This window comes from Mercenaria mercenaria, chromosome 9, assembly GCF_021730395.1.
Source record: "Mercenaria mercenaria strain notata chromosome 9, MADL_Memer_1, whole genome shotgun sequence".
Lineage (NCBI taxonomy): Eukaryota > Metazoa > Mollusca > Bivalvia > Venerida > Veneridae > Mercenaria > Mercenaria mercenaria.
The window spans coordinates 2,090,755-2,105,920 of record NC_069369.1 but is presented as its reverse complement, the minus strand read 5'-3'; the positions used below and the strand labels follow the sequence as shown (position 1 = coordinate 2,105,920).

The 15,166-nt window shown below is 33.3% G+C and overlaps 1 protein-coding gene across 2 annotated transcripts; it reads left to right on the top strand.

The window, feature by feature from the left end:
- The first annotated feature begins 443 nt into the window (after nucleotides 1-443).
- On the top strand, nucleotides 444-9,927 carry LOC123547699 (uncharacterized). Of its 2 annotated transcripts, none has more exons than XM_045334963.2 (9): nucleotides 444-652; nucleotides 3,252-3,282; nucleotides 3,612-3,641; nucleotides 4,268-4,402; nucleotides 4,975-5,565; nucleotides 6,797-6,850; nucleotides 7,747-7,776; nucleotides 8,300-8,332; nucleotides 8,552-9,927. In XM_045334963.2, exons 1-9 carry the CDS (start codon nucleotides 584-586, stop codon nucleotides 8,608-8,610), a joined length of 1,032 nt encoding a protein of 343 aa, XP_045190898.2. In that variant the 5' UTR covers nucleotides 444-583; the 3' UTR covers nucleotides 8,611-9,927. The 2 variants fall into 2 exon arrangements, with proteins under 2 accessions (XP_045190898.2, XP_045190897.2); XM_045334962.2 differs by having other exon boundaries at nucleotides 447-652; nucleotides 3,249-3,282; nucleotides 8,552-9,926.
- Nucleotides 9,928-15,166: the final 5,239 nt, after the last annotated feature.

Genomic DNA, 15,166 nt, shown 5'->3' with positions numbered 1-15,166 from the left:
TATGGATTTTGCAAAATAAAGAAGATACACAACTTTGCTAAATCACACCTTTGATGCCGAATTTTTACAAAGAGAACATAAATTATTATTATACCAGATTTATATAGCGCCCTTTTCATGATAAACACGTTCAAAGGCGCTTTACATATACTGCAGCCACACAGGGCGCGAAATCATCCTCTACTAGTACAGACACAGAGTGATCTGACCAGAGGGACAGAGTGAGATAAAGCCCCCAGAACAGACAGAGAGAACTTTTCAGATACAGACGTGTTCTGACAATTATAGTAAAGACAATTATTATTGAACAGGTCACAAACATGAAATCGCTTTTTTGAAAACAGTCTTTTCCACATGGTTAAAATATCAAATTGCATCAATTATGAGATATACCTAAATACTTTTTTTTCAATAGATTAATATAGAAACTAGGTTAACTGATCTATTATACAGGTAGAAGTATGAAAGAATACAGCTCGCGCTCCATGGCTACGACATAACAACATTAACAAAAAGAGAAAACAACTTTGATCTTTTCGAAATTGGTCAAAGCATTTTCGTCCGTCGGAACGCTGACATCAAAATGAAGTTTGTGTGTCTATGCATTCTGCTTGCGGCTAGTTTTGCAGTCCTTAATGGGGCAACCACACAGGTAAGTCAATTGTTTCATTTTCAGTTACCTTTAAATGAATTTAGATGAGCATCGTCTTTGTTTTTTAGTTACATTATACATCACAAAAATTATTCTCGTACTCGAATCACCACATGCGCGCAATTCTTCTTAGCATGCAGCATATATATAACCATAACACGTTGGACTACGGTTAGAGATATGGACAGTTTAGAATTGTTTTCCGGTTGTTTAATTACTAATACAACGAATATAGTATAAAAGTGTGCATCCTTTCGTCTGTATTCTACCAAGATATATGTTGTCTTTAATATTCATAAATGACATCGTAGGTTTTAATTTTTTGTGTGTGGAATTATGGTCTTATCTGCAACATGTTCAATAAAAAAATTTCAAACTGTTAGAAAAGTGATACGTTCTTTTCAAGTGATCTGATATTAATTCTTTATGCCAAATTTGCACAATCATAGATTGAGTATTTTTGCATAAAAAACAATTCCTGATCAATCTAGTTTTTAAGCGTACAGGTATATTTAAACAATTTTCTAAGTCTGGCTAAAATAGAGTCCAGTTATTTTGTTAACATTTTGTTCCCAATTCTAGCTATAAAAATTTATTTCACGTTGCTCCTAAATATACTGAACCAAAATTTAATAACGGAAATTTGGAGTTACGTATCTCGAAATTTCGAGTTAATAAAAAACGCACCTGGCACTAGTGCTCTTCCGTAAATGGCTAACCCGCCATTTGCTATTTTATAGATAGTTTAAAAATAGTTGCAAGTACTTTTCTTAGATAAAGAGGACAGTTACATCGATCTACCAATCTTATCAAAATTTCAGTAGCATTAAATAACGCAAAATAGCATTAAATAACGCAAAAATATGATTTTATTCATTTAACTATCAATGCCCGAAAGTCGCGAAAATACACTTGAAAGATGGGGGTTTTTTTTAGAAAATGAATACATATTTTCTTTAGAAATAAGAAAGTGTAAATTTTGATTTTTAACTACGCAAGGTTTAAATGTCGCACATACTTTTACGATAGAGCGCGGCAACGACATTATTTTGATTTTTTGTTGTTGTCATTTTCTTCCCTCATAACGTTTTTTAGTGTACTTATTTTAATTGACTATCAAAGATTGATTGAAGTCGTAAAAGGAGCGAATTTATATGATAGCATAATTTGATTTTGTTGAAATTGTAAAATCTTATCAACAGTATATTGTTCTAGAAGTAGACTAAATTCCAAAATTGTATGTTCAGTAACTCCTAAATTGCTGGCAAAAGAACAAATGGTGAGTTAGCTGTTTTGTTCAGTGTAGATGTGATTGGCACTTTTGTGAAAGTAAAGGTTATAAAACTACATTCAAGCTTGTCTTGTGGTATTTGATAGGGCATTGGAATATGTCAACATCAACGATCATGTGATGACCTATGAACTACGTATTCATGTAATCCACAATGTCTTTCTGAATCCAATTCATGAGTTATAATGACTAACAGGGATGATTTTTATTCCACAATACTTTGCGAAGGACTTTGAAAAGATTATGGTTATAACTACTAAGATGGATTCAGAAAAGTGTATTGTGTATAACACGAAGAGTTTGTTTACACAAGTACATTAATCAGTTTTAATTATCCTGTTTTATGTATGATATCAATATGTATAGACATACGTACTGTGTCTATAAATCTCTAGAAATTCTTTTACCAGAATGGCCGTTGGAGAGGTCATCATTGGAGAGGTCATCATTGAAGAGGTCATCAGACCTCTCCACAGTGCTCACGATGAAAGCAAGACTTTGTTTCACACCAATATAACGACAGTATCTTTTAAGCATATATAACAGCAGCACAGTCTAAATTGCTGGATGCGCACAAAATTAGAATTCAGTTATGAACCATTGTTAAAATTTTGCGTATTAAAAAGAACTGCAATAATTACGCATATAATGACATGAAATGATATTAATACATATTCTCCGTAAGCACAAATGCAAAAGAAACTTTTTGATGCTACTGTACAGGTATTAACAGCTTTGAAAAAAATTTCGTCCACAGCAACAGTGGCAATTCTTCTTTTGTACACGGTCAGTTCGGGAAATTCAAGACGCAAAAGAAACTGTATGGGACGCGCATACACTCACATTGTGCAAAGCAGCTGACCTCTCCTTGGCTTCTTTTTAAAGAAGCCACTTGTATACACTTTGGTGATATATGAATTCCAAAATGTTTTTCCTGTATGCTGTCTGGGTGACTGGCGGATATCCGTCTCATGGAGATGCTGTATTAGACTGAATAAGTACCATTTTAAGGATTATAAGAAAACCTTAGGAAACCCCTGAATATATCGACAGTCTTATTTATATTGTTTAAATTTTGGTATCTCACAAGTTTTAGCGGGCACATGCTTTTATTGAAAGGTGCCGAATATGGTGCAACAGTCCTGCAAATACGCTCGCAATGTTTAGCATTTAACATAGCGGTCACGAAAAATAGCGACTTTAAAACGGGCAAAGTTACAATAAACGGTCGGCTAAATGTAAGTTCATTTTACAAGTAACATGACATCCATGTTTTTAAGTTTTTCATTTTCTATTTTATTGCAGCAGCTTAAAGAGCAGGCCAAGGAGGTACAGACAGGTAGATTATCTATATACATTATTTGATTTTTTTTCATCAGCACACTTGTATACTTGAACAGCACTTTAAAAATAGTTATTAACAATTTTGATAAGAGGAAAATAATTCATTTATGCATTTCTTACATTGAGAAAAAGAATGAAAACTTATAAATGTTTGTATTTTTCTTCTTTTCTTTGTAAATTTGCAAAGTTGCATTTAAGTTGTTATGTTATTGCATGGTAAAACATGAATTAACGAGATTAAAAAATATCCATTAATTTCGTGAGCTTATATTGCTTTTAAATAGTATAAATAAATTGAAAAAAAAATCTGTCCATTCATTTCAGCAAAACGTGATTTGCTGGCGACTAAATTGAGTAAGTTATGCATTGATTCGTTTTATTGTTTTGTGTTTATGACCGGCTTTCGTATTCCTTGATGGTTACATTCTACCAATTCAATTCCTTCTTTTTTCATATTAACAATAAAATATTCAGACCTCATTTTCAGCACTTTAGATAATTTCAATGATATGAAAAACATATATGGTCATTTAAATATATTGACATGTTTTGTTACATATAAGAAAAATAATCTGTTCTGAGGAACATCACAATCAAAAAATGCCCCCATGAAAACAGCCATTTAGTAATTACGCCTATGTAGACATTTTTTTTAAAGAGTAAACTTATTCCAGGAAATTCACAATGAAAATTGTCTAGATCTTTTCTCAATACAATAAGCAATAAAACTAAGCCAGAAATATAACTGTCACTTCCTCATATGACTCATTATACCAGATTTCATCCATAACTCGGGAAACCGGGAAAAATATAGTGACCCAAATAAAAAATTTAAAAAAAAAACTTACTATATTATGGAAATTATTTAATCAATTAATCATTTCACGCTGAATTTCGCTGTATTAAACATTTATAAACTTTTGAAAATTTTATTTCTACTTTCGAATAATAAAACTGACTGATTCTTTTGTGCGCTTTAGGAGAATTGTTAAAATCTGCAAAAGCAGAAGAAAACAAGGAGGAAAAACGCGAAAACGCTGACACAGAACTACAGAAGAATACACAGGATGTGAACGAAAATCCCACAGGAAGCGAAGTACCAGCTAACAGACAAAGTAGGTGACATTTGTACTTTTAATAAAATATTATTGTATACCCCACATGCGCGTTCATATTCCAATCGAAAATGTTCTCTATAGATATTTAGACAGTAAAAGATTGTTTTATGAAATATGTTTGTTTTCACATTCAGTAGCAAAATTCATCAACACGACTCATTTAATAATTTGGTATGTGCCAAAAGTATTTCTCCTAAATTTACATAAAGTTCACATTCCATGGCATAAACGAGTTGTTGTTTTTCCTTTTTATGTATTGAATATGTCACATTTCCGTGCACTTTGAGTATCTTCAATCGCTCACATTATACCTAAATATAAGTGTTGTCCAAATTATATGATAACGTTAATGATAACACCTACATTCGTCTTTCTTTTTGCGCGTTCATTTTTCTTTGTTTTTTTTATTATTTTTATTTTTATTTTTGACCACTTTTGAAAATGGATAGGACAAATTCCTGATCGTTACGTTAAATTAATTATTCACACGTATTTATAAGTACATTTTTAAGATATTTATAAAAAGACGTAAACCAGTGTCAAACATTTATTAACATCTAAATCTACAGATACAGCAAGAGGACTGAAAAGCACAAGAAATCGCCAGCGTTCAGCTTCAGCAAGAAAGGAACTAAATCGCTCGCCTGGAAAAATGACTCTAGCTCTAAGAAAACGGATCTCTGATGTTGCATCTGGAAAGCTACAAACTGCAACTGAAAAAAAACAGATGGGGCGAAATCTGCTTAACAGGAAATATGGAGCGGCCGGAAAAGGACAGGCGCAGTCCTTGGGAACCGCAACAAGACAGAGATCTCCAAACAAGCGAATTGCTTCGCAAAAGAAACGCCAGTACCCAGGTTATGCGAGTAATTATTTGACATGCGATTATTGTAAATCTATGTATGGTGACTACAACTCCGACAATTACCCGTCTACACCTGATTACTCAGAATCATACTATTACCAAACCACGCCCAGTACTCCTCCTCCAACGTTTTGGACAGGCTGGTCCTCTTACCAAGACACTCCGACGCCCTATAATACTGACGGTTACCCATATCCAAACGACTATCAGCAGGATGAGTGGAGCATATGCAATGAAATGTTATATGTCAACAATACTTGCTGTGATGCTCCGTGTCAGGATGAATATGATGACGGTAGGTAAATGAAGCGATATCTATATTCCAACACATTCAGTACATATACATTAAAATTAATTTTGAAATATTAAGTTTTTGAAAATATTTGCCGCTTTATATATTTATTGGGGGAAATGGGAGAATGGGGTCAGGGTAGGGGGCAAGCTAGTTTTCAGACGAATTCGAGTTTTGAGTATGGTAATTAAATATAAACCACATGTTTTACTATTTCAAGTAAAAGTCGCTTGTAAACATTTTTCACTATCAATTTTCTACTGTATTGTATGCTATGCCTATTTTGATAGCATTTTTGAATACTGCATATCTTCTGTCAGGTAGCGATATGTATTACATTTTTTTCATGTTTTCAGTGGGTTATTGTTAAGCTAGAGTAAATAAATCTGGTGAAAAATATCATATATGATTTACTAGTAGCGAAATACAAAAGGTAAATTTTGATTAAAACCATTGAAAAGACAGCGCGCCCACTTAGCTCAGTAGGGAGAAGCGCAGATCACGAATATCGGGATCGCGAGTTCGACCTCCGTGCGGGGCGTATGTTTTCCGTGACGATTTAATGAAAGACATTATGTCTGAAATCATTCGTCCTCCAGCTCTGATTTCATATCATCCTCCCGGGAATACAATATCTATTTTATTATACCGAAAACATATAAAGGGTCTGGGATAATTGATTTATTGAAAACATAAATAAATAGTACAATATAAATAACAAAAAGATTTAGATATGTCGCAGGTAGCGTCTTTTTTATCGTTCAGTAAAACCTGAAGATCATCCTTCGAAACAGTGGCAAATTTGCTTTAAGATATTCTCTTTTTTCTCGTTTTTTTTTTTTTACCTTTAATTATCGCGTCTATCATTAGACGAAAGCTTTACAAGGAAAATGCAGTCAATGGCTTTCACACACCACTCTGTATCAACTCAATGCGACCGTATCATATCACCAAAGGGCGATATGGGAAAAAGTTATCGTAAGATATTAAATTATTGGGGAATATGATATAATATTCGAGCTAAACCAATGGGAAATTTGCATAAAGCATTTATGTGAGGTATGATAAATAAAAATATCTTTTACTAGTGAAAGCTGGATCAAGCACAAATTGCATCTGGTGTTCACATGGTGGAATGTTTTTCGCTTTTTAGAAACAAAAATGATCTTCTATAGCTTCATAATTGTTTTGTAATCATCCTGAATACTGCCTTCACCAGTTCTTTGTTTTACAGGTTTTTTCATGTGTTTCATCGCCGAAGTATACTCCATAAATCAAGAACTCGAAGGTTTGTCATGTTTTTATTATCCACTATTCAATCATCGGTTTTAGCATTGTATATGATACGCTCTCGGGTGCGTTTCAATATCCGTTCATTCAACACTGAAACATCTTTAAAACGTCCTACTGCCTGCGTTGGTATAATGGAAACACCGCAGAGGACATGCACTTAGCTGATGAATAACAAATATATGAAAGACTACTGGAAATCTCGTACAAACTATTATTATATTCATTTAAATACATTTGTGTCTATCGCCAAAGAAATAGTAATAAACAAATAAATGAGCCGCGCCATGAGAAAACCAACATAGTGCATTTGCGACCAGCATGGATCCAGACCAGCCTGCGCTTCCGCGCAGTCTGGTCAAGATCCATGCTGTTCGCATTCAAAGCCTATTGCAATTAGAGAAACCGTTAGCAAACAGCATGGATCCTGACCAGACTGCGCGGATGCGCAGGCTGGTCTGGATCCATGCTGGTCGCAAACGCAATGTGTTGGTTTTCTCATGGTACGGCTCAAATGGTAATAAACTATGTGATGAGAATGATAGAATGTAAAATGCGTGCCATCATTCCTCGGGGCGAATAATAATTGCTTCGTCGTCGTGTTAAAATGAATTAATTAAACACGATTGTGCTATATATTATTTCTTAGTTATATCACTATCAATGCAATTTGATGTAAAATATAACGTTGTCATGCGGCTGAAGTGTGAACCCTGCACCGTGTTGTGTTTTTGCTATGATAATGGCAACTGTATAATGTTACGAATAATTCTAAATCTGAATAATTGTTCATAATTTTATATGATTCTAAAGACCTTGGACCACTCCTTACTGCTTGATCACTTATAGTCAGCATGTTTCAAGTCTTAACCAATGTTTTGTCTATTTTTGCAGGGTGGAGCATGGATATGAGCTATATAGATGGTAAGAAATGTTTCAAGCGTCTTTTATTAATCTAATAATAAAACACATTAATCTTTTACAAAACCTAGAGTTCGTGTTCAGTGTCACGGAATCTATTTTCTAGCTATAGCATGCATGGAACTTCAAACATCACTGTTAGTCATGTTCCTATATTTTGTTTTGTACATACTGACTCTGCTTTGGATACTGGATTAACATTGCACCTATAGTCTTTGATGTGTTCTCTCAATTGCCATGACGTTAAAAGACATATTATTGTTTTGGTATCATTTTCATACAGTTTTACAATTTGCTTCAACCAGCTAATATCAAAATTAAACCGATTACATGATTTACATGGTCATATATCCAAGTTTCCTTGTTAACCTTTGTTGTTGCCGTTGATGATGATTTGTTTTGATCTATTTAGACAAAGCATTTATTTATTACCTTGCTTTCGGACAATGTTGGTCAAGTGTATTGTTTATGGCATGGAATTTGTCTCGTCTGAATTTTTATCAACTTTAATTGTTTATAATTTCAGAACTGCACTGCCAGTTAGGAAAACTGATGGAAGGTAATTATTTTTCATCTGTACTGTATAACAAAAAGTTAAAACTACTTTACATTCACATTGTAAATATATGACCAGGTATGGAGATGGTCTGCGTATCCGTTACTTAAACCTCGAAATTCAATAAAATAAGAAGAGATAAACATATCCCTAAATTATCAATTTTTAGAATATAGCAATTGTTTAATAAGACAAAATTAGGAAGGTATAATTACTTTTCAGAACTGTCCTACAGGCTGAGTGATCCTTACATGACTACTTACTACCCATACAAGAAATAACATACTGACTAAAACTTGGCATACGACTGAGCAACTCTTACATGTTTTACCCCGTAATGAACGGCCCCGGCATCAACAATGTAATGTTCGTCGTGTGAAAGCCAAAACATCGTATCGACAAATTACAGACATATATCAACATTCTATTTTTCTTTTGATAATGAGTTTTCAACGTGTACATGTATTTCTAAGCAATTAATGTAAATCCATATGTGATTTTGAAAACTTTGCCTAATTAAGCAAGTATGAACAAGTTTTGGAATAGTATTTTTTCCTTTCTTTTCAGAATTCCATAATCATGATTGTTTTCTTTTTTATTGCAATAGTAAGATACGTAATTAGAAAACCAGTTTATTTTTCCGACATCAAGTATGTTGTGGATATATGAGATTAGACATATGTTATTATGCTAGACACAGGTGCATAAACATACTACGATATAACATACAAAACTTTCAAGTAATTGTTCCTTCTCTTGAGAAGGGACATTATAGTTTGGTAAGTCACACTTGACTGAGCTACTGATATCGAAAGCTGTTGTCATTACAAGCTGGCCAGTCAAACTCCGTGACCTTAGAAATAACCTCTGACGTTAAAACTAGACTCTCTGACTGAATGCGTCCATGGATTACATATTACTAAACCCGAGGATGGTTGACTGATTCTTTTATTTCCTCCAATTTCTTGAAGAACATAACATTTGTACAAACAGATAGACATATATCAGCAAATTTACATGTAAACAACTAAATATTATCGTTATCTTCAAATGCATGGTTAATATGTGAAAACAAACCCCATTGCGACCATCTAATTATGTGCAACAAATTCACGGATTGACCGGGTCAGTGTCTTATTGCCGTATTTACTCAACTGAAAGTGGTAACAGATTTAATTTGGCAGCCTGGAAAACCTGGGATGGGCACGTGGGATGGGCTCCTGGGATGGGATGGGATGGGCTGAAGGTCATGGGATCGTGGGCCCAAGGTCAGAGAAATATATAGTGAGAAACATGAATTAAAAGTTCAACTGGGCAATTAAGAGGTCAGCTAAGGATAACAGGGACACAGCCTGTAATTACAATTCCCAGAGTGAGACTCACACTGTATTGGCTGCCAAGAAAGGAAACAAAGAAAGAAAATAGCAACACTTGGTCTTCTAACTTGTTAGAATGTACTTCTACGGTTCCAATATAAGTGATGAAAAATTTATGGACTGTATTTTTATCATAAGTAAAGCAAAAGAGCAATTATTTTGAACAAAATATGACCATTTATTGTCCATTTAGTGTTAATATAAACATCATTTTTTATTATATTTAAAGCAAAAAAAAAAAGCAATTAATTTGGATAAAATATAATCATTTATTGTCCACTTGGTGTTAATGTAAACATCAAAATCTATTACCAATAAATTGAAAACTGTCATATGTTTGAGAATCCCCCTTTTCATATGTTATAATATGTCTAATATATTAAATTCATTTCTGTCATCTTTTTATTCTGAAATTTGTCAATTATTGTTTTCTTTTCAGTAACTTTTTTTTCAGAACTGATTTTTCATAAGTTGCATTTCATATTTTCTCTCAAAATGAATTTTCATCAAACATTAATGTTGTAGGTTCATTCTCTTACTTGGGTTAGAGGTCAACTGCTGAATTCATCATTTTTCTCCCTGTGACATATATACATGTAATTCTACCCTTTATCTTCATAATTCTTCATTATACCAAATTGTTTTGTTTTGATATTCAACTTCTTCTGCTATAATAATAAGTCTACTTTTATTTCATAAAGGTATCAATTATAAATACACATGCAAGAAGTATATATTTTTTAATTTTCATAACATTACTTTAAAATTATTACTGTTCTACGTGTTTTTATTTTTCATAATATTACTTTAAAATTATTACTGTTTTATAAAGTGTACTACTGACTGAATCAAGAGAATTAACAATAATAATGATAACAATATACTGTTATTAGCCTACAGAATAAGACATTAACCCATTTTGTTACTCTCGCCCAGATCTTATTGACAGTATGGCATGAATTACCAAAAGTATCATTTATTTTATAGAGAACTGTTCACCTTAAGAAACCTTCGAGAATCTGAGAAAATCTTAGGGCCAAATAAGTTCAGCCCATGTCCTTGAGCCCATCCCATCGCATCCCACGAGCCCATCCCTTGAGCCCATCCCAGGTTTTCCAGGATCCCATTTAATTTGTTGTTGGATTAAATAATAACTAGCGTAAATACCTACTTGACATTTTTGTCAGTATAAACAGACATTGCAACCAAAATTTTACAAGATGATCATTATATATTTATATAGATGTGCCCTAGAAGGAACTTTTGCTATGCTTTAACTTGTATAATATTGTATTTAAATTTACTATGATTCAGAAGGATAAATTTGATCACGAACACTTAATTACTAGTATATTTTGACAATAAAACAGAATTAGGTGGTGTTTGTTTTTAAGTATCGAGTTTGTTTATAGGTTGTTCTTGATTACAGCTTTAGCCATTTTTTTTTTGTGCTTCTTAGAAAAATGTTACTCACATTATTAAAAGGAACGGTAAATATGTAACATATAACTTCTGGTTTTATTTAGTGTGTAATACAAGTTATAGTATTTCATGTTTCTTGTTTGACCTATCTGTTTTTATTCGCTGTCCCATTAGATATCTTTTATTTTTTATTGTTGTTGTTGTTCTGTTGTATGATATTTTATGCAACTTTTTAATGCTTTCTTGTCTTTGAAATAAACCTTTCTTCTAGCATTCGAAACAGAGTGTCATGTTTTCTGAGCCCAACGTGCGTTAGTATCCACCTTCTGCAAAATACCGAGTGAGACAAAATTAAGAGAACGATTTCATGTGAAGTGTACAATAGTATGTTCCTATGTGAGTATAACAGGAGCCACCAAACGGTCGATAATTTACTATGGTAGAATACCGAAGAAAGTAGCAACAAAATAAAAACATGAAATCACAATACACACTCAGTGAGAAATTTTCCAAAGACTTTTGAAGAACGTATTTATATACAGAACGAATGTTAAGCATTGGTACAAAAGAGAAATTACGATGGGTCATTCACATAAATTAATCTTTAAATGACCGTAGTTGTGGAAAACGATAAAATATTTAAAATATTTGCATAGGTAGCACGTCCGTAAATGCAAGATATACTAAACAGTACCATATACAATGTATATATATATATATATATATATATATATATATATATATATATATATATATATATATATATATATATATATATATATATATAAGCCCGGTGCGCCATAAAATGTTATTTGCCAAATGCTTAATGTTAATGGTACCATAAATAATTAACTGTCAAACGGTAATTGTCAAATGATAAATGTTTATTGTTATAGAATCTGATGATTAGCAGTTGTTATTTGGCAATAAGTATTAGCTACTTGACATTAATGAGTCGGCATTAAGCATGAAGTATATGTCATTTAGCACTTGGCAACTAGCATGGCATCCCGGCCTTCCATATATATCTACGACCTGAAAGGACATTTTTCAATAGAAGTCGCCTGATACCAGGACAGTTATGTGGCATAAATTATGTAGTATCATAGTTATTTTCTCCAAAATACAAATTCTGTTACTACAGGTGCAACATTAGAACATGTTTCATACCTGTGACTGAGCGACGTTTCTCTTAGTAATTTTATTCAATACAGTATCAAGGTAGAACATAGATCCCAAATTTTAGGAGAGATAATGAATATGCTCAAAGGCATTCCCTGTTCCTGAGCTTATTTTGATTTCAAAGAGGACTAAGACTTTTCACAGACTTATCAAATTTTCAACAGGATAGATTATTGTATTCGAACTGAGAAAATCTAGATGTAGTACCGTGCGATGTTGATTGCTGGCGGTTGACGTATGCATTAGGAATAGTTGGGATGGGACTATTACATAAACACGAACATGGCACATAACATTAACTAGAATTATGCTCAGAACTTAAGGTCATAACCTCACCAATGTTATGACCAGTTCCAGTGTACCATTCACATGAAGCCCAAACCGGAAATGGAGTTCTCCTTTATACGATACCATAAGCAGAATTACTTGAAACCACAGAATGTCTAACAAGTCTTTTCTCTCTCTGTTCCACTATGTCCCTCTGATCAGATAGCTCTGTCTACACTAGTAGAGAATGAATTTGGCGCCCTGAATGGCTGCCTTTGCGCTACGTAAAGCGCCTTTGAACGTGTTAATCAAGAAAAGAGCGCTGAATAATCACGTATAATATAATACATATATTTAATAAGGTCAAGTTAGCCGCTAAAACACTCGTGGTCTCGGAGAAACGGATAATTTCCTACTATAAGTTAAAACAACATTTAAACATAGAACTATAAGATGAGTAGGATTATATTGCCCCAAAGTCGACACGCATTCAAAATTTTAGTCCTAAATCAAGAAAGTGTGTGGATGAATATTGTACCGGCAGTGACTAGTGCTCTTCCATTTTAGTCGTGTACGTTCATAAAAAACCCAGTCCTTGATCAACAAGTGACGAACACTACGCCTCCATTCTCCTATGTTATATCTAAACTAGATTTCTCTATTTCACCTTTTCATTTTATGGCCTTTCAATGGCTTCAACCAAAATACCCCCGTGTCAGAGTTTCGTACCAGTTAATTGTATTTCACTGTGAAATTAACATATTCACGTTTCATTGTTACATTTCAATAGTTCATTGAAAAAACTTATGAATAATCCGCGGCTTTATAGTATATGAATTATGGCACTCGTTAAAAAATAAAACGTAAACATCTTTTGTTAATCGAGCCCAACGTACTAAATCATTCTGAAATTAAAAAATAAGATGTCATTGGGGTCTCAAATAGCATTGTTTCTGAATACCCTTTCTTCCCATTATTGAACCGACAAGTAAAACTCTATAGAAATACCGACATGCCAAAATAACGTTTCAAATATTTCTTTTGTTCAGTTTGAGATTGACAATGAATATGAACTAAATAAGTATTGTCATTCACTAAATACTTTGATAATAACTTGTGTAGATAGAAGTGTGTGTGTAGGGGGTGGGGGCATCAATTTTAAGAATAATTACTCAAATAAAATCTCGTTAACAGTAATCTTAGACTATTTAGCATAGGGAGAATTATGTCTCTAAAGACAATTTTCAAATGTTTAACCTGTCAAGTTGGAATAATAACACAAAATTATTTTTTAATTTCGCTAACTCATTGTCATAAAGGGTCTTTTTTCTTTTCTTTTCGTTTTCTCTCTCTTTTTTTTTGTTAAACGTCACACCGGCAAATGTTTAAAATGTCAAGCAAAAATAGTTTTAATATCGCTAACTCATTGTGGTAAAGAGTCTTTTTTCTTTTCTTTTCTTTTCGTTTTTTTTTGTTAAATGTCACACCGACACACTTTTTTAGGTCATATGGCGACTTTCCAGTCTTTCGGGCATTATTTTATCACGGGAGGGCACCTTGGTAGAACTACCTGCCTTCGGTAAGCCAGCCGGATGTCTTCACTGACCGGGCGATACAAGTTACATCCGGGTGATTTCTGTTTAGCCCGGTTATAGAGCTGTCAAATAATGTGCTGTTATGATAATGCATCGATGGAAAAAAAATTTTCAACAACTGTCTGGAGGACAATCAACTGAACTGTTAAAATTTCACAAAAAATCAATACGATTTTATTGCATATACATATGTATATTTATGTTTTACTTAAAGGCTCATAATGAATTGTTTTATGATGTCGCTGCCGCACGGACATAAAATACATTACTTTTTTTTGTTAAATTTTACTTTTAATAATTGTTTCTCGGTTTAATTATCTGTTTAACTCCCCACCTCCTCCACTTTATGATGCTGATCTTATAAGATGTTGAAGTAAAGAACTATAAAAATATTTATACTTCTTTGGTTGAACTGAGTGATTTTCTCACTATATCATTATTCAACGACAATTTTAAGCAAGTTTTATTCAAGGTTGTGGGGGCATAGATTACTGTTAGCCTATAAATACAAAATATACATGAAACAACGATTGGAAACAGATTTCTTCATTGAGGTCATTGTGACCGTGAACTTTAACCAAATGACCTCCAAAACAACAGGGGCAATCTATTGACCATAGGTGATGTTACAAGAATTTTGTGGGCCATAGAACCAAACATTCTGTACCTACTTAGCAGACGGCATTTTCAGTGACCTTGAATGTGAGATCATCTGTTCATCACATGCAATCATAACTGTTGGCCTAAGCACTCTTTATTTAGTTGAAAGTGTTTTCAGTGTTTAGGTCACTTTACTCTTAACCCTTAGCCTGCTGGCGGCAAATGATTCTGCCTTTGCGACCAGTGCAGACCAAGATCAGCCTTGCACATCCATGCAGTCTGATCAAGGTCTGCATTGTTTGCCATTCAGTGAGTATCTTTTTGGTAAGCACCCCTTTTAACAGTTTATGGTACTGTTTAAATTGAAAGATGGACAACTTCCATTATAGAAATTG